General features: G+C 38.1%; 1 protein-coding gene across 1 annotated transcript in view; it reads right to left on the bottom strand.

The window, feature by feature from the left end:
- Positions 1-26867, bottom strand: part of EPB41L2 (erythrocyte membrane protein band 4.1 like 2) — a 133108-nt gene that overhangs the window by 20904 nt on the left and 85337 nt on the right. Inside the window, exons 12-22 of the mRNA XM_054722629.1 lie at positions 26248-26417; positions 21827-21889; positions 19756-19902; positions 18345-18446; positions 14784-14951; positions 13442-13495; positions 12681-13244; positions 10704-10826; positions 8801-8899; positions 7078-7158; positions 2570-2680 (exon numbers count right to left, since the gene is read on the bottom strand). Coding sequence (XP_054578604.1) covers positions 2576-2680; positions 7078-7158; positions 8801-8899; positions 10704-10826; positions 12681-13244; positions 13442-13495; positions 14784-14951; positions 18345-18446; positions 19756-19902; positions 21827-21889; positions 26248-26417 — 1676 coding nt within the window. The 3' untranslated portion in view covers positions 2570-2575. The remainder of the gene's footprint in view (positions 1-2569; positions 2681-7077; positions 7159-8800; positions 8900-10703; positions 10827-12680; positions 13245-13441; positions 13496-14783; positions 14952-18344; positions 18447-19755; positions 19903-21826; positions 21890-26247; positions 26418-26867) is intronic.

Here is a 26867-nt window from a genome sequence, read left to right as displayed (position 1 = left end):
GCAAAGTGGGAATACAGAGATCACACATCAACATAATAATGTTGGGCGTAGCGAAGGTGCAGTCAATTTGCATATTTGTCTATTATAAGGTAAGATAATGAACTCACAGAAAGAGAAATGGAAAAAAAAAAGCAAACAAAAAAAAAAACAATTTCATTTACCATTGCACCAAAAAAATTAAGATACCTAGGAATAAACTTAACTAAGGAAATAAAAGACCTGTACTCAGAAAACTACAGGACATTGATAAAAGAGATAGAGGAAGACATAAACAAATGGAAGAACATACCATGTTCATGGATTGGTAGAATCAACATCATTAAAATACCTAAAGCAATCTATAGATTCAATGCAATACTATTAAAATACCAATGGCATATTTCAAAGATCTAGAACAAACTCTACAAAAATTCATCTGGAATAAAAAAAGACCCCTAATAGCCATAGGTATCCTGAGAAAGAAGAACAAAGTTGGAGGGATCACAATACCAGACATCAAGCTGTATTACCAAGCCACGGTTCTCAAAACTGTCTGGTACTGGCATAAGAACAGACATATAGACCAATGGAACAGAACAGAGAACCCAGAAATTGACCCAAGCCATTATACTCAATTAATATTTGACAAAGGAGGCAAGAGCATACAATGGAGTCAAAACAGTCTCTTAAATAAATGGTGCTGGGAAATTTGGTCAGATACATGCAAAAAAATGAAACTAGATCACCAACTTACACCATACACAAAGACAAACTCAAAATGGCTAAAGGACTTAAATGTAAGACGGGAAAACCATAAAAATCCTACAAGACTCCATAGGCAGCAAAATTGCAGACATATGTTGTAGCAATATCTTTACAGACACAGATCCTAGGGCAAGAGAGACTAATGAGAAAATAAACAAATGGGACTACATCAAAATAAAAAGCTTCTGCACAGCAAAAGAAACCATCAACAAAACAACAAGAAAGCCCACTGCATGGGAGAACATATTTGCCAATGTTATCTCCGATAAGGGTTTAATCTCCCAACATTTACAGGGAACTCACACAACTTAACAAAAGGAAGATAAACAATCCAATCAAAAAATGGGCAAATGATCTAAATAGACACTTTTCAAAAGAGGACATTCAGAAAGCCAAGAGACATATGAAAACATGCTCAAAGTCACTAATCATCCGAGAGATGCAAATCAAAACAACAATGAGGTACCACCTCACACCTATCAGAATGGCTATCATTAACAAATCAACAAATGACAAGTGCTGGAGAGGATGCAGAGAAAAAGGAACCCTCTTTCACTGTTGGTGGGAATGCAGACTGGTGCAGCCATTGTGGAAAACACTATGGCGTTTCCTCAAAAATTTCAAAATGGAACTGCCATTGGACCCAGTAATACCACTTCTAGGAATATATCCTAAGAAAACAGAAACACCAATCAGAAAGGTATTTGCACCCCTATGTTTATAGCAGCACAATTTACAACAGCTAAGATTTAGAAACAGTCTAAATGCCCATCAGCAGATGAGTGGATTAGAAAACTATGGTACATCTACACAATGGAATACTACGCTGCTATAAAAAAGAAGGAATTCTTACCATTTGCAGCAGCATGGATGGAACTGGAGAGCATTATGCTAAGTGAAATAAGCCAGTCAGTGAAAGAAAAATACCACATGATCTCACTCATTTATGGATAATAAAGAACATTATAGCCTGATGAACAAAAAGATAGATACAGGGGCAGAGAAGCATCTAACAGCCTATCAAATTACAGCAGGAAGGCTGGGGAGGGGGATGGAGGTAAGAGATCAACCAAAGGACTTGTATGCATGCATATAAGCATAACCAATGGACGCAAGACACTGGGGGCGGGGGGGGGGGGGGCGGCGGGGGGCGGGGCGGGTTGAGGGCATTTGCCAGGGGTAGGGTAGGCCGGGGGAAGGTCAATGGGGGGAAAAAAGGAGACATGTGTACTACTATTTGTAATACTTTAAACAATTTTTTAAAAAAGAGTTCTTAATATATTCAGGATACTAATCCTTTCTCTGCCAGGCATGTTAAACATTGTCATTTATTCTACTTTTGTTTTTGTTGGTTTGCTTAAAGTTTTACATAATCAAGGAAATCTTTTCCTTTCACGGTTCATTCTCTGATATACCATTACTAATGCCTGTATTAAAAGAATTTAACTCGGCTCTCCCATTGTGCCTCTTGCAATAAAATCCCTCATCTAAATGAAGGCAATAGCACCTTCCTCAAAGGGTCATTGTGAACATTAATTTAGATAACTGTACTCATGTGCTTTTAAACAGTAAAGCAACTTATCAATGTCAATTACTTGCAGTCCTCAATACCTGCCAGTTATTAACACCAAATGCCCCACGGTGGAAAGTTTGTAATTCTATCCAGGCAACCTGAGCAGATGGACTTGGGGATAACACAGCCTGGAAAATCAAATGGGACTACAGGAGAAAGATACCGACATAGAAGCCCCTTTCACATCCCTCGGCAGGTTCAGAACCACAGAACAGTCACGAGAAAGGCCCCGGACAGCATAGGCTCTCTTACCTTGACTTACTCTTCCCCTTCGTCCAACTCAGTTTCCTTGTGCACCACCACTCTCGTGACAGACATGTCGGGGTGCTGCTCTCTCGCTTCCCTGATGGCCTGGGCCAGCGCCTGCCAGGGTCAGGAGAGAGCACTGTCAGTGGAGGAAAAGGCTCCTTTCTCAGGGTGGCCAAACACATGTCTACTGAGCACCTGGGATTCCGCCTCTGCTCTTTGAGGGAGCAGGAAGACTTGAAATGGGCTCACTGTTCCTTTTAGAGGCTGCTTCTCATTTCCCCAGAGTCCCCATTTGTCCAGGCTACTTTCAAATAATAATACATGTGGAAGAAGCAGGCTGGCTCTGAATCCCAGCCGTGCCCTCACCGCAAGACATGGGAAAACAGATCTGCTCTGACCTTAGCATTCTCACCTATCACCCGAGATTAAATGCTCAGGCTGCAGAGAGCATGTTAAGGTCTGTTGTAAGGATAGAAGGGATGGTGTACAGCATACAGCATAGAGCTTACCCTGCACACTCAAGTGACACTTGCTATTGCCCAACTGCCTGAAACCCCAAGGTGTAGAACCAGGTCTCACTAACCTGTCCTCTTGGGGTCTCAGTAATTGTTTAATTGAGTAAAATGTTTGTTAAACTGAAAAATGTTGCAGTAAAAATATCTATAAACTTCTAAGGCACAGAACAATGAAAACCCATCAATGATAGTGACACTCAATCAATACAGCTTAAGACCAGAGTAGACAGATCCCTACTTTACAGCTGAAAACAGTGAAGGGGCAAAGGTGAACCCATCTTTCTGAAGGTCATCCTGCCGGGGGTTGCAGGGCAGGAGTGGGCCTCAGGGTGCCCTCCCACTGGTTCTCCTCTCTGGACCTGCTGTGAACAGCAACAAGGTTTCCTGCAATGTATCAGGAAGTGCTGTAGCAAAGTGGAAAGATCCTATTTTTTGGAGGGGAAAGATTTTTAAAGTAAGTATAAGAAAACACCACAGAAGAATACTCAAAATCTAGGACAGATCTCTGAAACAAAGAAATTCTACCAGGCTAGAGAGCACCCTACCTCATAAGGAAAATATACATCTAGGAAAAGCAGCATACTGTTTCCTGTTGCTGTCAACTGCCTAAGGGGACAACTGCATTTCTTGTTTGGAATATAGTTTCTGTCAGCCGGAAGGTTACTGAGCAAAACCCGGAGCCTCATTCCACACAAAAGAGGTAAGCTACAAAAGAAGAAATGGCTTTTACACCAAAAAACTTTGCACAGAAGCTTGGAAGTCACTTGGGGGTGCTTAAGTTTCCATTAGGGGACATTCTCAAGCACCCCACCTGTGTCAGGACAAAAGCAAAGTGAGACAGGGACCAGCCTCCAATTTGAGTAGCAGCTCCACTGCTTATCTGGAAAGCGGAGCAGGAGAACCGGAGGGCAAAAGTGGAGTGGGGCGAAGAGCAGGGATCTTATCTCAAAGAAGGTCAGAAGGTGCTTCTGTGTATGGACCACAATTCAAACAGGAGTATATGTGTGTTTAGAGAAAAGAGGGAGACTAGGACAATCAAATTGTCTACCCATGTTGGTCTGTGGAATCCTAACTGGGAAGGATTGGAACTTTGATGGAAGTCAGATGTAGCCACAGGTAACTTAACAGATACTTTTAGGTTTGTGTTCACTCTAAAGATCACATTAAAACAGTGTAATTGTTAAAGCAAAAATACAAATTATGTTCATGGGAAAGTAACACATGTGAAGCATGCTTTAATTAGAAAAATAGACAGGCCCGGGCCGGGTAGCTCAGTTGGTTAGAGTGTAGTCCCACACACAAAGGTTGCGGGTTTAGTCCCCGGTCAGGACACATACAAGAATCAACCAATGAATACATAAGTAAGCGGAACAACAAATCTCTCTCTCTCTCTCTCTCTCTCTCTCTCTCCCTCCTCTCCCTTTCTCTCTCTCTTTCTATCTCTCTCAAAATCAATCAATAAATTAAAAAATTAGCAAGTAGAGAAACTAAAAAACTGCTAGAGTCATCTTTAAACAGTCAAAATCCGTTTGCCTTTAGTTCCTTTCATTCCATGATATCAGACATGTAATTAAATAATTTAAATGTTACTTTATTATAGTAATAATAGACTGTGAGAAAACATTGCCAAACATATCACATTGCCAAACTGAGAAGTTATTTTCTTAGAACTGGGTTTTGCTCAGTAACCTTCAGCTGACAGCTGACCGAGGAGCAAGGGCCAGGTCATTTACGCATCCCCAGTAGAGAGATGAGTGTCAAGGACTGACTGGCACAGGGTAAAGAACCCGCAAAGCAGGTTTTGATGAAAGCATGCCTCTTTAATTTGCCAGCACAAGAGATTCCTTTTTCCCTGTCTTGCTCAGATGAAGCAATTCCTTTCACTATGAAGATTCTTTGAATGTAGGCAAGGAGCTGAAAAGGTGTCAATGATATTAAAGTCACTACATAATCAACGTCAGTTTTGGGCAGAGAGGTGATTTCTCTCCTTTAATTTCAAGTAGTTCTGTCATCTCATCATAGGTTTTAAAGGGTAGGTGAACTCATCATGAGCTTCTAGTTACAAGCTGACCAAAAGCCACAATTAAATTTAATCAAAAAAGTGTATGCCATCTTATGATGAGACATGAAAAAGTATAAAAGTTGCATCTCTATTCTCATCATTTGGATATCTGACCTCAGTTTTAAAATGGGTTGAAGCACATCATACGAATGTGAGGTGTGTACTCACAGCAAGTTAATGCTGCAGCCATGTCATGACTGTTTTCACTGTAAGAATTACGAACACATGCTGCTTGGGTGCTTGCATTTCAGTCTGAGTTTCTTCTACCTGCCTTTCAGAAGCAGTGTTGCCTAGCTTTGCGTTTTCAGTTAAAGCAGGCCAAAGGACAAAAAGAATGCACATAAAATAAAATCTGAGAGCAATCCCTAAGAGACAATAGTGGCTTTTGAAAGCCGGAAAGGTCTCTGTTCACAGAAGACAGAGGGTAAAAGAAACAAAGGCTGGGAGAAGACCCAATTTCCATTATCCACCACAGAAAGTGGGCTCCTGCTAGCACGCTGTAGGGATTAACAAATGCTTGCTGAGTGAGAGTCCTAGAGCAAAAGAGCGAAAATACCTTTGCTCTGACTTAAGGTCAAAAAACTCAAGATTGTACAGTGAACAGAGGCAGAAAAATCCTCTACATGGGAAACCGGAGGCGTGGTTTCCACGCAGGTAATTCCCTCTCCTGGTAAATAGGCTCGTGTGCTGGTCATTCACTAGGAATCTGCGCTCTTAGGTCAAAATTCAGAGTCAGAGCAACCCTTCAACCTCTAATAATTCAAGGAAATAAAAAAATACATAAGTAATATGTAAGTAAACCCTGTTTACAGGGACTTAACAAAAACAGTAATTTCCTTAGAGGGCAGAGCAGAAAATCTATTTCTATTTCGGTCATATACAGTGAGACTTTCTTACATGAGAAATTTTGTTTTCTAAAATTCTCTTTCCTGAATTCAACATTGCACTCAAAGCTGGGTAACAAACATTTGTTCCTCCTCTCCAGCTGGTTGGTCAACTGAACATTTCTTTTTCTTTTCTTCAAGTTGTTGTACAAGAAAACAGCTTGGCCCAGCCAGTGTGCCTCAGTGCTAGAGTGCCAACCTATGAACCAGGTCACGGTTTGATTCCCTGTCAGGGCACATGCCTGGGATTCTGGCTCAATTCCCAGTGCAGGAGGCAGCCAATCGGTGTTTCTCATCATTTATGTTTCCCTCTTTCTCTCCCTCTCCCTTCCTCTCTGAAATCAACAAAAAATTTTTTTAAATAAAAATAAAAATAGCTTGGTCTTCTTTAAAGTTGAGTTAAAATCACTCAGAAAATAATGAAACAAAAACTTATCACTTGAAACTGCTATCTAAAATTAAAACTACTCTCAAAGTCTCCAACAGTTCTATTTACCACCTGCTTTTAAGTCATGAATCCTGCTCAACATTAGAAAGGAAGGACAATTATTTCAATTTTTTTTCTGAATACATATAAATTTTCACTTTGTAAAAGACCTTAGATTACTTTCCACCATCCCTCAATAATAGTAATAATTAGTAGTAAACAACCCAATTTTCCTAATGCTATAAAAATGTCTTATAAGTTCCTTAGTAGCTTAGTTTTTGGAAGTCAGTATCATTAAGCTGCCATTCATTTTTTAATCACTTATGACTTGCCTTAAACCAGGCCCACATGAAAACCTAACAACTGCCAGGAATCCCCACAATTATTTTGACCCCAAAGAACACAGAAAGCCAATGGGAAATAAAAAGCAATCCCTGTTTTAAGCGGATTCAGAGGTAGGAAGGCTGAAAGGACAGGTATGTCCAGGCCGTTATCCCACACTTAGGATTCAGCCAGGAGGCACGGGGAGGAGGAGTAGGATATACTTTCTGTGACATGATGACAGGCACAAAACTTAGACAATAAACATGGTCAATTTCAGAACCAGAACCTCACGACTTTACCTGGTCATGGTCAATATCTGTATCTCCCGTGATCACAATGCGTTTCTCAATTCTTGTTTCAGATATTCCACCTTTTATCGTCTAAAGATCATAAAGAAAAGAGGGGGAAATCAGTAATCACTAAAGCTGTGTACACATAGTCAGGAAAAACAGATGGGGCACACCTAGACCTTCTGACCATTGTAAGGCAATGCACACTGAGCGGGGAAGGCTGATGTTCTGGAAACTTTCCTTATTTTTAAGCTCAATGGGGAATCCTGTGGTTCAAGTTATAGCATCCATAAGTTCCTCAACTGAAAGCAACCTTAAAACCTAATGTATCAAGATGCAGGTGACACTGAGAGGGACCAGCTGCCATTTAATCCACATGGTTCCACTGGGACACTGCTAGAACTTCCTGAGTCTCTTAATTCCCAATTGGTCAATTTTTTAAAAGGAGAAAAAATAATTATTTGGTTTATGGAAAGTTACAAGGAATTCTAACTATTTCAGTATCTTTAGGTTTGGAAATTGCTTGATGTTATTGTTTCGTCTGCTTAATTCTCGTCATACAACTCTATTTGGTGATTTTGTTTCTTTCTTTGGTTTAGTGCATTAACAGAAATAAAGAGGACTTGGATTTGAGGTTGGTATGTTCATTCAATGCTGTGATCACAGCTTCTGCATGTAGTTGTACGTGTGCACATGGCACATGGCTGACAAGGCCATGTGATGGGAAGTGCAGGCAGGAGCTCCTGGTTGAACTGCCACTCAGTCACTGGTTTAGAGCAGCTAACATAACAGAGCCTGGGCCCTGACGCTGAACTGACACTGAAAAGATCACATGCCTGCAACATCCTAAAGAGACAAAGAGCAAATCCACATGGTCCTGAGGAAGCACACCCCATGTTTGGAACTCTGATAAATGTATACACTAAGTCACAGTGACTGCACTTCATCATACGAAACAAGGCTATCACTTGCCTTAATAACTGCATGTATTTTAAAATGCTCAGCCATACCATCTCTCATTTATGTGTCATTTTTTAATTTACAAAGTTTTTTTGTTGAAATAAGGGATATGGAATGCACAAAGGGTACATTTAAGACCTTCAGGCACTAACCAAATATGAGAAGTAGAAACAAAAGGGATTACTGGAAAATAAGGCTGGAGTTAGCAATCTGAGGACTGTGGCAAGCATGAAAATCACTGAGAGGGCCCAGGGTTTCAGTGGGTCCCAAGTGGGACCACAGTGCTCACACTTGTAACAAGTCAGGCTGCTACTAATCCAGAGACCTCTGGTCATCTGATGCTAAACCAGTTAGAGAATGATCTTGAGACACACCCCAAGTCAACACACTAGTATCGTAAATCAATGAGGGGACGTTTACATTATTTGAAGAACTTGTTGAAAATGCTGAATGATAGTCAACATTCACTTTGTACTTTCTAATAAACCTGTGCTTCCACTTTTATTAAATTCTCTCTGTTCCTGTAGCTGTCTTAGGTATAGCTATTCATAACATATTTTTACCCCCTTGCACTTTACAAATTGCAATTTGTTTTGAATACATTTGTCAATGGAGCCCAATTTTCTTGGATATTTTAAATGTCTGCATGTTTATTCCACTGGCACTGTCTATGTATTACTTTGAAGTGTGTATAGGAACCAAAAAACAATTCAGAAAGGATCCTGTTTACATTGTACCATCCTCTCCTTGGGATTCCCCTGGACTGCTTTACCTTAGTGATGTGTGTGGTAGTGGTTGTCGACACGGAATCAGATGTGATGGTTTGTGCAGTCAGTAATGTGCCCGAGTCACCAGCAGCCCCGCCATCAATCTTTGGATAGTTGGGGGAAAAATACAAAGAATGCTTAACTTACATTATGTTGTCATAGAAGATGCCCTTCCCATCAAATATGCATCTTTTAAAATCTTTGTAGTTGGCAGAAGATGCTATCAGCCTTTTCATGTTTATAGTGGTAATTTACTGACCAGCATTGGCTGACATTTAAACAGAGTAAAATCAAAGACTAAATGCACGGGAAGAAGCAAACCCCAGACACACAGAGACAGAAAAAAGAGGAGTGGAAATAGGAGTTGGGTCTGAAAGCTATGGGGGTCGTGAGAGAAGTTGACTGAAAGCCATTTGTATAAATTGAAAAGAAACCAGGGAACCAGGAAGAGACGTTGCCACAGTGACCAGAAGTGCTGGTTTGTTATTTAAGCACAGGTGGGTAAAAATAGATAAAACGTTTTCTCAGATTACTAAGCAACAGAACCTAACATCATTTGGTTATTATGCTTATCTTTAGAATTTTAAACAACACTTTTCTTGTAACAGTTTGTGTTGTAAGTATATATATGAAGATATATATTTCAATAAGTATGCATGCATGTGCACTCTCTATATATATCTATATCTATTTATCTAAATATATATGTATATATATATGTATAAAATATAAATCCTGTGCAGATAACTAAATAGGTTTTAATTTGTTTGCTTTGATACTTTTCTGTTACAAAGTTCTAGAGTTTACTGGTTAAATACAGCAAATTAATAGTTTTAGTTTACACTAAGATAATAAACTAAATGTTAGTGTAAGGTCACCATATAGTATATTTGCCTCCTGTTTCCTGACATAAGGAAATAACTGGAAGGTCCAGAGCCCTTCTTACTGTAAGGTAAGAGGAAATCTCTCTCACATTTGGTTCATGCAATGTATCTCTTCACAAGGGCACTCACCACCATAGAAACAGGCGGGTACCTGCTCTCCCACCACACCCATGCATCAAAAACCTGTTTGTGTGCATGTGGGCTCTATGCACGTTCAAGACAGCATATCTAAAATAATGTTGGGGAATGCTTCACATATACATGCTTTAAAAATATTTCGAGGGTAATAATCTGGCATTTTTCACCATGGCACAATCCTATTATGAACACTAAATTTCTCAGTCAAGAAAATAGTTGTCCAAATTTCTAAACAGTTCCGTTTGAAATGATAAATACTTTCCCTTTTTCTGTTACCCTTAAAGTTAGATATCTTAATGATTATCTCAAATATTTACAGAATCAATGTCTGAACACTTAAAATCAAACATACATTTGTTTAGAACAGTTATCACATTTACGTAAGAATAATGACATGTCTTCAGAAAATAATCCCACGTGAAGGAGAAGCACAAATGTGTGTGCACATGTATGTATACTTTGCAAGCAAGAGTTGACTGGATCTGTCTTCATGGGGAGGGATGCCTAAATCCTACTAATGCACAAATTACATTATATCCCATAAACTCTGTAAGATGATCTGTTTCCCAAGTATACATAAACAATCCTAGATACTTTAAGCCACAAATGGCTTATAATACTAGCAATATGAACAAGATTGGTACTGCCTGTCTTCAATAATCATGTGTATGCATCCTCCCTGAAATTACTGGGTCACCAATTTGATTACAGTTCTCTATCTCAATCTAAGAAGCAACATAACAAGTTATGTTGTTGAAGTACAATTATGAAATGGAGATATAAAAAGGTACATCAAAGTTAGAAACATGTAAACTAGGAGAAGACAGATGGAGAGATAAACAGACTAAATGAAAAAGAGCTCAGTCCAAATCTAGAGCTTTCGTACCTGTGGAGACTCATATGTGATGGTCTTGGTTTCCGTTTGAACAATAGGGACTTCCTTGGTGGAGATTTCTGTCCTTTGTGAGGCATCAGAAATTGTTACCATCTCTGTCTTTACCACAGGTGGCTGAGGTGGAAAGGAAGATGAAAATAAATTCTAGAGGTAATGTAGTAAAGCACTTAATGGAGCCTTCAAAAATAATTTTAAGAAATATGTATATCCAAACACACACTCATTCACAAAAGAAAAGAGTAAAAGCAAATAATCTAAGACAAAAGACACAAAAGAAAAACACTTTCCTTCAAATATCACATACATATATACACATGTATGTATATATGATAAGAATAAATTAACATAATGGCTTCATAAATTATGGTATGCTTCAGATTATGATGGTCCCCAAACTACTTACGTGTCAAGCCTGGTATACAGTGATATATAAACTTTAGCTTTGGGTAAGTAATGATAAACTTGAAAACACAGAATGAACTATGTGAAGTGACCTGCCTCGATTTTTACTGTGGTTTAAAGAACCACATGATTTGTATGAAGGCTTGTTGTCTTTAACTGGCACACCATCTAGGTAGGCTAAGATTTGTTCCTTTTCTTCAAAAAGCCTTTTCTGCTCTATTGACAAGGAGATTCCATTTTCAGAAAGATTACCTTCAAGTTTTACTGTTTCCAATTATACTTGCCTAAAACTTGCAGTGTTTCTTCTCTATTAGCTAAGTTAAACTGTTATACTATATCTAGGATTAGTCCACGAATATGATATTAATGCTTTGAACAATTAAACATTAAAAACATTAAAGGAGGTTCACGGCCCGTTAACATGGTCTGCTGAGCATGTATGTTTAATACAACGCCAGACTAACTACTATCAGCAAAATAATACCAAGTGTAATGTAAGGTAAGTGTGGAAAATAATAGAGCACTTCAGGACTTGCAAATGTGTTCTTTGAAGAGAACCAGGAAGTTTAAAAGTGATATAATAAAAATCCTTTTAATTATTTCAAGACAAAGTCACTTCAAGATTTTCCAGCTCATCAAAGAGAGAAAATGTGGACAATCCCTGCACTGTGGGCAGCTCAACTTAGAATGAAGACATATTCACCTGGAAGTTTGCCTTCCCTCAACAAAACTTTAACTTCCAATTCAGAGACACTGCACCTAGAGACCAAGACTTTATCCAAGAAGAGTGAAGTAAGTTCTCTATCTTGAAGAGAAAAAAGAAAAGACTGAGGTACCCTGTAGGTAATCCACAGACCATCTGATCAGCTTGCAAATAATCCAGAATTGATGATAGGACAGAATGAAAAGAGCACTATAATCTATTAAACAGTTAGCCTCTGGCTGCCTAAAAGGAAAGAATAGGATTTAACCAAACCATACAATCCCCAGAATCTAAAAACAGAAATCACAGTGGTATTCAAGAAATATTGTTTTCATCACTGCCAGATGTTGAATTCAGAGCACCATGGTAATCAGGGCCTGCTGCCATTTCTAAAACTCTCAAGCTGAAGAGACAATGAGCCAAAAAATCAAAGCCAGTCACAGCAGCAGCACACACACTCACACTGACCATTTTCCAATAATGCATATACAATTTTCTAATTAAACCAACAAAAAAGGCATTAAGTATGAGGAAGCAGTGCAACCAAAGACAAAAAGTTGAAAACATCTAAAACATGCAAAGAAAAATTTAGATGTGAAACAAGAATGGAAAAATGATGTGGTGGGTTGTAGGAGAGTTTACTGGATCAGGTGATTCAGTTGCAGGAAAGGAGCTAGCAACCTTGACCGAGCTGGCAGAAAGTCTACAAAGCAGTGCTTTCCCCTTCCTCCCATGAGATCAAAGTCAGAATCTTGCTGAAAAAGCTGAGGGAGAGTTGGGAGGACAGGAGAAGAAGAAAAGCAGGTGTTCTCCACCTGAGAAATAGCTCCAGAGTTTAGCTCCCGCTTGAGTCTCCCATTTACCTCTGAACAACAAATAATTTGTGGCAAAACATCAATGTCAACATGAGACACCTCTCCGTTAACTTTATGTTGCTCGTCCTCTGTGTCTTCGCTCACATCTTGCTTAAATGCGCCTTCGTGTACACTCTTCTCTGCAGGTATCTTAGGGGCAACTACATGCTCCTGGGTCACTGTTTCTACTGTGCTTACACTGGCCCCTGCGTGTCTGCCTGGGCTGGCTTCTGGCACTGCTGCCTCCCTCTCTACTACCTGGGATGCTTGGCTGGGTTCTTCCTCCACCTCTTCTTCATCCTCCTCCTGCTCTTCCTTTATGGTGCCCTCAGTCACCCGGTGGTGGGGCTGGTACTCGCCCACATCTTCCTCCTCGCTCTCACTGCTGCTGCTGCTCTCAGAAGACAGGGAGGTGGAGTCTTTCTGTGTCAGAGGTTCCACCTTACGGATGTCCCCAGGACCACTCCCGGGTGATAGCTCTTTACCGTTCATTTCTTCTGTGATTACTCTTTCGTCTTTCCCAACCTCTGCCTGTTTCTTCTCCTCCACTACATTCAGAGTCTCATGTGAACTCTGCACAAAAAAGAAGCGGATGAGGGAGAACAAAAATATATGAATAAATAAAAATGACAGAAACCCAAATCAACTGATGGTAGGTTCATGTCATGGAGGAAAACAGTGATGGTTATGATGGCTGACTGAAAGGGAAGCGGGGAAACGTGACGGGTCAGAAGCGGCAGGCAATGGTGTTAACATGGAAAGGGGAGAACCTTAACAGCATCACTGGCTCCAACGCAAGGCCCTTCGGACTCGGGAGCGCGTTTCTGTGAAACAAAAAGCAACCGAGGACACAAATCAATAAAGTTTTACCTTAACACCCACTAAACAAACATCTGACACTGCAAAGACAGAACAGTACGAATCAACATCCACAAAACCTTTGCTCAAGGTCACATGAAAGACAAGACAGGTAAAAAGCTTACACAAGAAAGCAAAAACACAAAACAGCCAGCATCTTCCCAAAGAAATAAAGTGCTTTTATTATAGTTATATCTATTAGCTCTACTCGTATAATTGAAAAGACAGGGGGAAAAACTGGAATTATACCAAAGCTTACTGATTATCTTAAAGTATAAATTTTAAAATTATAAAACCTATTCAACAAACAGTCTTGGTCTTAATCAGATTATGAAGCCTGTCTGAAACCCTGACTCCTAAATGAATATAGTATTAGTAAGATGAAACTTTTGTTTCATGCTGGCTCATTTAAAAACACAGCTTTAACTGGCAAAATTATTGTTGATCTCAGATAATATAAAAATGTTATTCCAAAATTGGCTATTAACATCCAAATTAGATTACAGATTAACAAACCGGGTACATGACATTAGGGTGGATGTCAACAATGATCCCAAGTGTTTTCTCTTAGAATTTAGCCCCCCTACTAGCATCTTTGAAAACCTAAATGAACCAACTTTGTTATTTGAGATGCTCACCCTTTCCCCTCTACAGACGTTTACTCCTTGGGAGTGAATTTACTCTAGTAAGTAGTACAGTGCCTAAATGTTCATTATTATTATATGTCGGTACATTATTATTATTATTACTTAACTTCAAATGTTCAGATGGGTTCTGCCCAAGTTCAGGGAATTCCTTAAGTTCATTTCAAAAAAAATGAAAACAATTATTTCATTGACTATGGCAGGCATCTCAGATTTTTCCATGTAAACAGTTTTTAAATGATAAGCCATCAGAAGATGCCTGAAAGACACTTGGGTTTTGAATATTTTTAATTCTGGAAACATACTTAGCTTCTTTCCTTGGTTGAGGGTTTCCCTCCACATAACAACTCCAAATCTGGGCTTTAGTGTTTTAAATGATTCTCTGAATTTAGGTAGGTTTGGGGGAGAGGGGACATCCAAAAGCAGGACAACATCCAATCTGTATCCTTTCCTTACATCCAAATTCAATCATTATTTCATGAATGTTTTTCCCAGGAAGAATTAATTTCATCAATGAAAGCACTGAAGGGAAGGGTTCCTAGATATTTAAAAAATAAAAATCACTCTCACATGTGGCTTTTAAAAACAGGGGAAACAAAGTAAAATGCACCTCAGGCAACTGTGAGAAGGGCGAGGAAGAAAGTGTTTCACAAGGTGCATTATAGTTCACACCAGTGCCCTCTGCTGTCCAAGTGGTGGCTGAGGTGAAGGTAGCTTTCATGCTATCAGAAAAGCCCTTTTCACTAAACAAAATTGATGTTATCTCCTCTTCTAGGCTCTAGAGAGGTCAGAAAAGGAAGAGCAAAGAGTTACCAATAAGTTGGAACAGAGAGCAGTGACCTATTGAAAAAAAGGAAAGGTTATACAAGAATCACAGAACAGCATAATTTGAAAGAAAGATGAGGATTAGCAAAGATTCTGCAGCAGGTGCATGTGGCGGTTTGCCTGAATGCCAGCTTTCCACCCTGCTTGAGAATCGGTGATAGTTCTAACCTTTGAAAACAAGCTAAAGCTCCTTGGTTTGTCACTAAAACTTTTATCACAAACTGAGCATGGCCTACCCACCCATCAAACACTGTTTTGTATATTCTTGAGGCAGCTCTTCAGAGTAGGCCTCTTTCTGCACAGAAGGAACTCTTCAGTGGCCCCTCCACCTGAAATGCTTATTCCTGTGTCATAGCTTGGTGACCCTATCCTGCCTCCAATGCCCTTCTGAATTTCGTCATCTGTCTGAGGTACACCTAATATCCAATATTTTGTGCGTGCCCTTCCCTAACCATTCCAGCTCCTACTAACTCTTCCCCTTACCACATTACTTTGTTCACAAGTGATCTGATAGCAACCCACAGAAATTCCCTCAGACATGCTAAAATGCCATGGAATAAATAGTACTTTTTTCCCCCAATAAGAAACAGGTAAAGAAAAGAATTCTAAACAGGAAGACAAACTCAGGGGTGAAAATTCAGTGAGCAATGTTAACATCATCTGTCCCTGAAAAACTAAGACAAATGTAATCTTCACATTTCTGGCCCTTAAGTGATGGTCCCTAAGCTGCACAACAGGAAAGTTGAGGACTGTCCAAAGAGTCACCATGAAGCACCCACTGCTCATAAGAGCTTAAAGATGGGTGGGCGGATGGATGATTGGTTAGGTGGATGAATGAATGACATTTTAGGGATGCCCCTTTTGGGACAGTGCACTAGGAGGAGTGAGGAATAAGGACAATGAGATGAGGAGGGCTAGGTGCATAAGCATTTGCAATATTCAGGAGAAAAAGAAAGCTTCTGGATTAATTAATTTTCATTATAATCTCCGTAGTTACACCATCCCTAGGGGTTGAGTTGGTGGAGAGGGCTTCCTTGCCAGTAAGAGATCATGGGGAATTTAAGTAAGTGTGATGCATTTAATTATTAAATAAAATAGATATTTCAAAAGTACTTCAAAACTATAGTCTATGTAGTCAGTACTAACTCATGAGACTCTTGTATTATACAAGTTTAAGTATGTCATAATTCTCACAATACATAAAAAGATATACCACAGTTATATATTAAAGACTAAATGATTTGGTTTCCAACTTTCTGCTCTACTCTCAAAATTATTCATATTCAAAATAAATCCATTTTGAAAGTTCAATGCATTAACTTTTAAGCAAGAAACTACTCCTGTTTTTTAAATCTGTGAAATCCATATTACAGAAATCTGGAAAATTTGGTCAAATTATACTCATGCATAATTATTTATTTTACATTTCATTAAGGATTACAATTTAAAGATAATAAAAAACTCTGCAAAATGAAGATGCAACAAAGGCAAAAATTTGTAAGATATCCTGTTAAAAGTCAAAACACTACAGTAGACATAACTACTCACACACTTTCAACTAATAGCAGTGATACGTTGTTATCTGGGGAAAAAGACACATTGCAAGCGGTAAACCAAAGTTTGTTGGGAGGATGGATGAAGGATGATTGCAGTAACAAATCATATGTATGTCAAATAAGTACATATTTTCCTGCATGTGCTGGAGAGGAAAAGAACAAGAAAAAAGCAGTAACTTCAAGTGCAGATAAACCATTTTGGAGCTTAACAGTGGGCAAATTCCAGGTTTAAACTTCACATAAAATATTTTTAATGTAATGTCTACGACATCATATTTTACATTGTACATTCCTAAACCATGACATCCAGAAAAATGATGAACTGTAAACATCTTCAACAAAATTCCAAAGTCTCCTACAGCAAAAATACAAGGACATTACTTTAAATTGAACAAATCTACCATTTGACTTGCTTCTGCGCATGAAAGTGTCAAAAATACATAATGTTTTAAAGCATGTAATATTAATGTCATCATTTTACACGGAGTCTAACTGGCTTTGGATTTCATGCTAACATTTTAATATATAAATATGCCACTTGGTTTAGCTTTCTTATTTGCAATATTCTGGAAATATTTCACCTTAACTATACCTCAAATTCCTTTAGAGCAAGACTTCATCTTCCATTTATTTTGCCTCCTTCTCCATTCCACTGTATGTTCTGATAAATAATACTCTCTACTGATTTACAAAATCAGACTTTTGTGGAAGGAAAACACTTACTACTGATCCCCGCTCTCTTTCAGATCCCCTGTATTCCATTCCTCACCAAGCAGCAGAGCGATCTCCGTCAGACCCAGTTTAAAGCTCCCCAGTGGCTTCCCACTACTCCTGTAATAAAATTCCAAAATGTCAATATGGTCTTTAAGACCCGACAGGATCTGGGGCCTGACCTCCTCGACTGTTCCTAAGCTCTTATCATTTGGTCTTTCAGTTCCTTAAACTAGTTTCTGCTTGGGCTGTTTCATGTGCTCTTCCCTATACATGGAAAACTTCACATCTGCCTCCTTCTCATCATTAGGGTCTCAGTTGAAATGCCAACTCTTCTTGGACACAACGGTAAATCCGCCTTCCCAATCACCTTCGAACACAAAATTATTTCACCTTCTACACCGACTTCTTTACCCACATTTTCTAATTACTCCTTTACATGTCCCTGTCTGTCTCCAACAGACTCTAAGCTCTCTAGCCCCAGCAATTAACTGGCTGATCAGCTGGCTAAGCAAAACCAGGAGAAACAGAAGAATAAGAATGTAAAAGCAACAGAAAGCTAACTTCTTAGTTATGCCAGATATTCATGTATGCAGAAGCACAGAGAGAGGTCTGAGGGGCTGCTATGATACACAAAAAATCTTTTTTTCCCCACTGAAAATCTTAAAAATGAAAATTCAAAAGGTTTCCAAAGATAATTACTAAACTACTAACCTAACTTGCATAGAATTTGTTATTTTAACACCACCACAGTATACACAGCATTGTACAGTGCATTTTCACATGAAAGCATGGTTTCCCAACTGCCAGCCACATATATCAAATAGGGGTCACTTATTAAATCAGTTGATATGTCTGCATTTCAAAATGTGGATTTTCAAATAAAGTACTTCTGCAACATCTCACCTAATGACCCTCTCTTTCTCTACATGGAGATTTAACTTTTTTAATGCTCAAAAATTATTTTCAAAAAATTTAGATTAACACATAAGAAAAAAAAGAATTACTTATAGCTGTGGACAGAAATAAAAGGAAAAGAGGAAAAAGCAAGAGTAGATCCAAGGATGCAAGGTGAACACCTTGTCTGCTGCCTGGGCTTTTTCTTCAACTGTCCGTGTTGACGCCATCTGATGCTTCTCGGTCATGGATAAAATATCCTTGAAAAGATGGTCTCCTTTTCTCTATTGTTTTAAACAATAGACATAATCAACAAATAAGACAAGTACATCACATTGACAACAACACAAACATAGAACAATTGTGTGGGTCAGCGGAACAAACTGGATGAAGGGGCACATACAGTAAGGCCAAAATCTTAGCATGCCAGACACTGTTTCTCCAGACAACACAAGAGTCAATGGCTGAAATACGAACACTAATACCTTCAGAAAATCTAAAAATGAGAATTTAACTTGTATACTTCATAAGACCCTACAATACCATGGTGTTTTAAATCTTAGTATTTTCAAAAGTTGTTTTTTCAGTTCAGCAATTATCTTTGCTCATCTGTTCTTAAAGAGCTATTTTCCTTTCACAGTCACAAACTTAGAAATTTAAATCAACTAACAGCTCTGTTTTTAACGAAAAGGTTAATAAAAATAACATGAGGTTATCTAAATCAAATGTGCACAATCTGGCAACACTCAAGTCAGACTGGATGATGAACTTATGGAGAAGTGAGGGGCATAAGAAAAAAGGGAAAGATGAAATTGTAGGGAAAGACCTTTATATATTTTTAAAATTGTGTATTAAAGATAGCATAATCACTGTCTCTTCAAGTATGATAAAGAGCCCATGAAAGTTCTTGGCTGATAATGAGATTTTGAGAGCATCAGAAAAGAACAAATACAGATGGGAATGAATGGAGAAGTATTTTGGGAATAGATTCTAAAGGCAATACGATATTGATGGGGAGAAGTAATCACGGAAAGAAAAAAGAATGTTATGGTTGAAAACATTTTTAAAACACTCGTCTACATTTCATTACGAGGAAGTCTTAGTATTAACTTGTATGATACAATATTTTGCAAGTTTTCACCAGGGCACATCAGTCTTCAAAGCTAACTTTAACTCATTTTCCTCTTAGTAATTACCTTAAACCATTCTAAAAATGATCCACATTAATTATTTAATTATTAAACAAACTTTCTTATTTCAGAAGTCAATATCTGAAAACCTTATTAAATATCATATAATCTTAGTTTCTAAGTCATCCTATATAAAAACATATTGCAACTGAGTAAAATATTATTCTGAAACTACTTCAAAAGTACTCTGAAACTCATACAATTTACTTAAGAACTAGGTCAACACATATTACATTGTTAATAAATATTTAGTATTTTAAAAAATTGTTAGCAATTACATTTTTAAAAAAACCACACACCTGGGAACATTTTGTAACTTCCTGGGAATCAGCATCAGAGATTAGCAATCTGAACTTTACTGAAAAGCTGGAGACATATAGCCAACAAATAGCTAGTGACATACCCCTTGTATCTGTAGGGATAGAGGTGTGATACGTCGTTTTTCCCATTCATTAGGGCGCGGCTCAGGTGTGGATTCCATAAAATTGCGCTTGAGTTCACTAATGCTAGCCTGATGTTTCAGTATGTCCTCCTGGGCCTTATCCAGGTCCTAGCAATGTGTAACGTAATAAAGGGGGGAAATCCAAAAGGGAAAAAAACCCAGTAGGACAAAAATAAAAATAAAACCAAAAAATAAGACAAAGCATACTTACGATTAAAAAACATACTAAAGCAAGAAAAATGCCAAGTCTCAAAAGCCATATTATCACCTATGAATAACCTTAATGAGTTCCTCAAAATTTGAACATAAAGCCAATATGTAATTTTTATGATTCACATCTTAAAGGGTTCTAATGTCTTCTTTGTTTAGAATTTTTTAAGGAATAACTATTTACATTATTAGAAGGAAGTCATGGAACTAATACTCAAAATGGCTAATAACTCTTCTTTCTAATAGTTAGATTTGAATGCAGCCTATGAATTTGTTCCTGTAGACTCACCTTCCTGATTAGGGCTACTACTAAAGTTACCTTCTGTGAACATATTAAATCAAGTAAAAATAGAGAAAGGTAGACTCAGAAGCACATTTGGCCTCATGGGAAAGCCAGTCCAAGATCATCTACCACAAAAGGGGGGTGGTAGGGTGGGCAAGGACTGACTTTTTTCCAGGAAATTCCAGCAGTGGCTTTTAATCTTAAGGAATAAAAATAACAGCTTCCATAGGCTGCTTGTATTTGATCTCTCCATAAAATAACCTCATACTGGTTTCATGTAGTTGCTAAGCACAAATGTGAGGCCCAGCTGCCCACATACCAAATGATCCTTATACAGACAAAAATGCAAGAGTAATTACCAGGTTGATTTTTCACTGAAGTAGGCCCTGATGAATGGTATTGTGGGATTTTTTTATATTCGCCCTGAAAACTAGTATTTGTGGGAATTAAAACTAACTATTGTTTAGGAAATGGTTTTAACCGAACTTTAAACATATTTTTTACATTTCAAAAATCATGGGGGGCACCTGTTGATTACAGCTTTCATCCCACTCCCAGAGGAATAGGTCATGCATCTGATAAAATTAGGTATTCCGTATTCATGCACAAGCATAGTTGCTCATCTATGAGCTTCTACAGCCATTTGTAAAAACTCATGAAAATCTAAAAATCTTTGCATGGCATGGAAAAATGACTGTGGCTTGAGATCAGGCACATTTCTTGTATTTGTTCAAAGCAATGTTATGTATTATACTTTAAAGCATTTTAGTAAGTTATGCAAAAATACATTTCCAATAATTATCAAAGCTGCCAAAAGCAACCAAATTGATTAGTCGGATTATTGAGAATTGCAGTTCACCACTAAAAACATTGCCATGTACTGCCCCCTAAATAAGGAGAAGAAAAGTTCTCGTGTGACACGGGGAATATAGTTGACATTCCTAACTGGGTGGCTAGGTTTTCTTTTTCCCCCCTCTTTTTTGTCTTTCATTTATTCTTTCTTCATTATCAAAACAATCCCATTTATTAGCATATTTCACATGGAATACTTTAATTAAACCACATTCCTAACTGCATGGATTTTAGTGCCACCACCCACCTCCACCCTCATCCCCACCCCAAACTATTGTGGACATAGATCAACAGTAAAATGATTTAATGCCAGATCAAGTATCTGTTCTGGTTAAAGTATATTAAGGATGGGATCACATTACTTCAGATTCCATGCCCTGAGATAACCCATGAGGAGAGAATAAGTTTACTTATAGAACTTCAAGGTTAATGGATAAAAACTATTCATCTGATGAAATAGAACTTGTTTTCCCAGTTGTCACTTTGAGAACTTCTAGTTAACATATTCCTACCTAAGCCACTTTAAAAGAACACAGTCAGACTGGTAACATGCATTCCCGAGTTGGATTTTCCCCATGCATTTCATGCGCTGTGCTTGAAAAATGTTGCCAGCCAGCCTGTGAGTGACCTCCCATCCATAGCAGCCTGGCAGCCATCAGGACAGTTGTTTTCTTAAATTATACAAACCTCCAACATTAAATTGCTATGTCTGACATAAATATTATCCCCTTCTACTCTCAAGGAATTTTTCTGTGAAATTAAATCACACACAGGGGGAAAAAGCAAATAAACGTAAGTGTATCAATCAGCAAGCACCAGAGTTGGATAGTCTAAGACATGAATAGTAATAAAAATTTTAAGAACCTAAAGCCACAACAAGCAAAACTGACAAATAAACCCTGAAAGTGCATCACCCCACACACAAGAACAATGGCAGGCAGCAGCCACCAGGTTTTAACTTTGCAGAAAAAATATCCACCTCCTCCAGCTGTGTTTCCTCTTCTTCCATCTTCGCCTGAAAGGTCATACAGCAAGTGGCCAGAAACAGAAGTATTAGTGGAAACTCTACCACTGGTGTAAAGAAGCTGTATTTGAACTTCAATGGTGAACTAGCATTACCAACCTTTATTGCGTGGCCCTCAGAAGATGCAGAACATTAAGCCACCTGGTCTTTCTTCACCTACAGTGTTGTATAAATGATGGAAATGATCCTTTGCAAGGGTGGAATGGAGAATGGAAGCTTCACTCTTTCTCAGTCCCTACTTTACATGCACTGCTTTTGAGTATTCTTTTTAAACTTAGGAATAAAAATCTGAGAGTGTAAAAATGGCATAATTCAACCAGTTCTAATTTGAAATGTCTAAATCCATTAGTGATAAGGGCAAAGTAAAATTTGTAAAATTTGGCTTTCCCTTTATGTCAGAGACAAATGTTCCCTATTATTCAGTTTTTAACATAGATTTCTTTCCTTGGTGAGGAGGGAATTGGCTTACTATGCTACATTCATGTTACAATGGTGGGTATTTAAAAACACTGTTTAAACTATAGCCACTTTTCTTTCATAAAATAGTTTAAACAAGAATCAGTTTTCAAAAAAAAAAAAAAAAAGAATCAGTTTTCATAGTGGAACAAGTCTCAGTATTTAACATCCCAAAAGAATTTGTAAATTTAAAACTAGCATAAATACTAACAACTACTGACTGACTCAATGACAGGAATGGCAAGAAAGAAAAATATTGGTTCTGATACCAAAAGAAAATAGTTTAACCTTTACATGTTAATTGACAGCAGGATCATATACATATCATATTCAAATGAGAGTGTCAAATCTGAGAGTTCAAAATGTTCTTTTTTTTAAAAAAAAGTATTCAAGTATTTCTGAAAAGGTAGCAAGGAGCTCAGAGTATCTTTTTTATCAGAAGGTAAATACTAGACAAAGCCAATAATCTGTTAAGGATTATCTTCCAATTCCTGGGTCAACACTGAATTCTCTAAAATGTCCATCTTTTACATCCGCAGGTACCCTTTAAGATTCGTGGCTTCTCAATGCCTAATCATAGCATTATCTTCACATATGTCTTTAGGTTTGCTCTAAATTACATGACTTACTCTATGTATTGATAGTAACCACAGGATACTAAGACACTAAGTCACCAGACCACATTTTACAAAACAATCAAAAACATACTGCATACATTAGCACGGACTGTCTAGCAGTGCAGAGGTAGCCCTATAAATGGGTAAAAATCTTCAAACCAGACATTTAATGTTAAGAACACTAAGAGGCCCAATCTTAGGGCTATATATTCTAAATTTTCAAAAAGCCTTAATTTTCCATACACATTTGTTAAAGAAAAGATATCTTCCTTACAAAATATCTGACAGTGTCTCTGTCACATAATTATGATTTAGAGTTTAAAAAACCCCACACAAAATAAAATACTACCTGAAATTCATCTGGTCTCCAAATGCTACAATAATAGACAAGGAGTTTCTGAGATTAGAACTACCAATGTCAGGAGTAAAGGAATAAAGATGCATAAATGCAAGAACGAGCTTGGCTTTCTAACCAAAGAACTAATAGAAACTCTACTTATACATATCAATTACTGTGATGTCCATGGCATCCTAAGTTCTTTTTTTAAGACCTAGTAAGGTTTACAGATATTTATAAAAGAATCCTATAACTTTGCTTTCAACTTAGAATGTATGGCGCTCTCAATGGATGTCAATGAAAGGGAAGTTGCTTACACTTTTTGCTCATGCACTGAAATATTATCTGTGTGAAAATGTGCAGCTCATACTATATTGAGGATAATCAGTGGTAAAGTTTATGCACATGTTTACACTCTACACTGGGTGGGGTATAAGATGAGTGTAGTTTTGTGGACTGCACAGACTGAAGCTTATGCTGGAGTACCAACAACTGCTTCCTCTTCCTCTGTTCTGTCATTCGAGTCACAGTCATAAGACACATGAAAGGATGTCGCTTTGGCCTCCAGGTAGCAGAGGGACAGAGCCAGAGGAAGGGAAAATGTGAGGGAAAAGGGCACTGACTGAGAAGCAGAGAGAAGGAGCCCAAAGATGAGGATGAGGGAGGGCAGGAATGAAGGGGAGGTGATGGGAACATAGTGCTGGACGTCAGCGGGGAGGAAGGAGACCCAGACCTTGGGGAGGCTAGGGAAAGCAAGGTACCCATCTTCATCGAGGAGTGAGGGGAAGCTGGGTGGGAAGCATTTACAGAAACTGAAAGGAAAGTACCCAAACTCAGAATCCTTGTGGTCAGCCTCTTTTAGAGGCTTCTCGTGGGTGGGAGGACAGTCAATCTGAGAAGGGGCTACAATAGGATCCAAGACAGAATCCAGGACAGCAACGTCACAGTCGCCCTGCTCTGTTGTTTCCCCTGTGGAAAGGAGTTCTAAGCTGTCTAGTGTGATTTGGTCGGCCTCCCCAAAGGGGTCTTCCTCCGAAATGTCTGAAAGCAAGTCCATTTCTGGGACTGGTAACAGGTTTGGGGACAGACATGAAGCATAGCGGATGAGTGGTGAAGGTGGGCAGATGAAAACAGGCTGTTTTCAGAAGCAAATCCATGGTTAAATGTGAAATTACACGGATACATTCAAAGGAGAAATGGAGGCAAAAGAGGAGAGAAGAAATAAGTAGTTAGTGAACAACTTTACTCAAAAGTAGGGATTGTATTAACACAGTGGGGTTAGAAAATGAATTAAATGATCCATTTTTAGAGAGGAAAACTGAACTACTTTTATCATAAAAAGTATAGGTATAGACTGATTTAACTATTGTTTTCTGACTGATTGCAAATAAATCCAATGAAACTCAAAACAGCATTATTACTTTTAAACCTGGTTGCTGACAGACATTCAAAGCACTGGCAAAAAAGGTCAACATACTCAATCTGTTGCTGAATGAAGATAAGCAGAATTTCCTTTGGAATTTAAAAGAACTTTAAAAAAAAATAACGATGTATCAAATTAACCAGGCAAAATGGAACAGACTTCAAATTGCTGAGCTCTTCTGTTTCAGATATAAGGAGTCACTCTCCTAGGTGCCTCGTCAGCATAATTTTGAAAGATTCTGAAAACTTTTCAGCAGTTCAAGGATACCTTGTTGGACGTGATTTCTGCTATATTTAACTAAATAATTTTCGAACAAACAGTTTTTGAAATACGATACAAATTCTTTAACAAAGGTATGCAGGTGATTGGATGGCACGTGCTACCTGGAGCCCTTGTCCTTGTGGCATAAGGGTCTGCATGGCGCCCCTACCCTCCTCTATGCTGAGAATTAGAGATTGTCGAATTCCTGAGAACTGGTAGCTACTTCATCTGGCAGGTTCTTTATGAATTCCTGCTGCATGTCTTCAGAATTTTCAAAGTTAAAGTATATCCACAGAATGATTTCATTTGTGTGTGTGTTGCTTTGTGCAGATATAGAAGAGATCTGAAGAACTCAAAGCCTCTTCAAATCAACCTCTAAGTGACTTCACTTGCCCAAGGCAACATAAATAATAGTAACAAATTTGAAAACATAATACAGGGTACTTCTCTATTCATTATGGTGTATACACTAAATAAGGCCAAAAGCAACACACTATCTTCTCACTATTCACCAACACTTACCTTTGCTTAAGAATGTCTTCTTCATCAGTTACAGATTACTAATGAAAAATATTTTTCATAAAGACCATCTTTGCTCATTTCAAAAAATGTAAGTCAACATGATTAAAGTAATAATACAGGTTATACTTTAACATTTACTTGTAACAAACAAATATAAATTTCAAATCATCATAGCTTTTATCATTTGAGGATTTAACTAAATAGAATGATTATAAAGAGTTAAAAATTACTTACTTGCATTAATATAATTTATGTTGGAATATTTTGCTTTGAACACCACTCAGAAAAAGGTTAGAGACCCTGTCCAAACAAGAGCCTTCACATATTTGAAAATTGGGAAATCATATCAAAAGAGAACATACATTGACTAATTTTAAATATTATTTGAGTTCTGAAACAACAAATGCAACAGATAGCCTCCAGTCTAAGCACACATTTAAAATCACATACTCTACTAATTTACCATACCTTTCCTTCAATGAGGTGCACATGTGGGGCTTTAGTGGGGCTTCTGATGTCCCTCCTGCCATCCCCATCCTGTACTATGGCAGTGCTGACAACTCCACGGCCATATGCCGACACCTCCCCAGAGGCAGGAGAATCCTTCATAAGACTTTGGTCCACAACACCAACTAGAGCTAGTAAAGAATGATCGTTTGGATTACATTAGGATATTTAAATGGTCTAACTTTATGAAATTTCCCCCTTTTACACAGATAAGCAGGCAGCATGTACTCAAAAGAAATATTGCTTGAGCTCTGAAAATACCAACATATCAAATAAACTAATTTTTAAACCTTTTTTAAAAGTCTATTATTAGTTTTAATTTTTTTTTTAATCCTCACCCAATGATATTTTTTCCATTTATTTTTAGAGAGAGTGAAAGGGGGCTGGGATCGTGCAACCGAGGTACATGCCCCTTGACCAGATTCAAACCCAGGACCCTTCAGTCTGCAGGCTGATGCTCTATCCACTGAACCAAACCACTGAACTCTAAAAGTATTCTGAATTTTAATCCATTAAACCACACAGGCTCCTAAAACAGTTTTTTAGGGGTATATTCTTATCATGGAATCAGCCAGCAGAAG

The sequence above is a fragment of the Eptesicus fuscus genome, chromosome 10 (assembly GCF_027574615.1).
Source record: "Eptesicus fuscus isolate TK198812 chromosome 10, DD_ASM_mEF_20220401, whole genome shotgun sequence".
In the NCBI taxonomy this organism is placed as follows: Eukaryota; Metazoa; Chordata; class Mammalia; order Chiroptera; family Vespertilionidae; genus Eptesicus; species Eptesicus fuscus.
The sequence above is the reverse complement of the archived record's forward strand: the minus strand, read 5'-3'. Positions and strand labels throughout refer to the sequence as shown.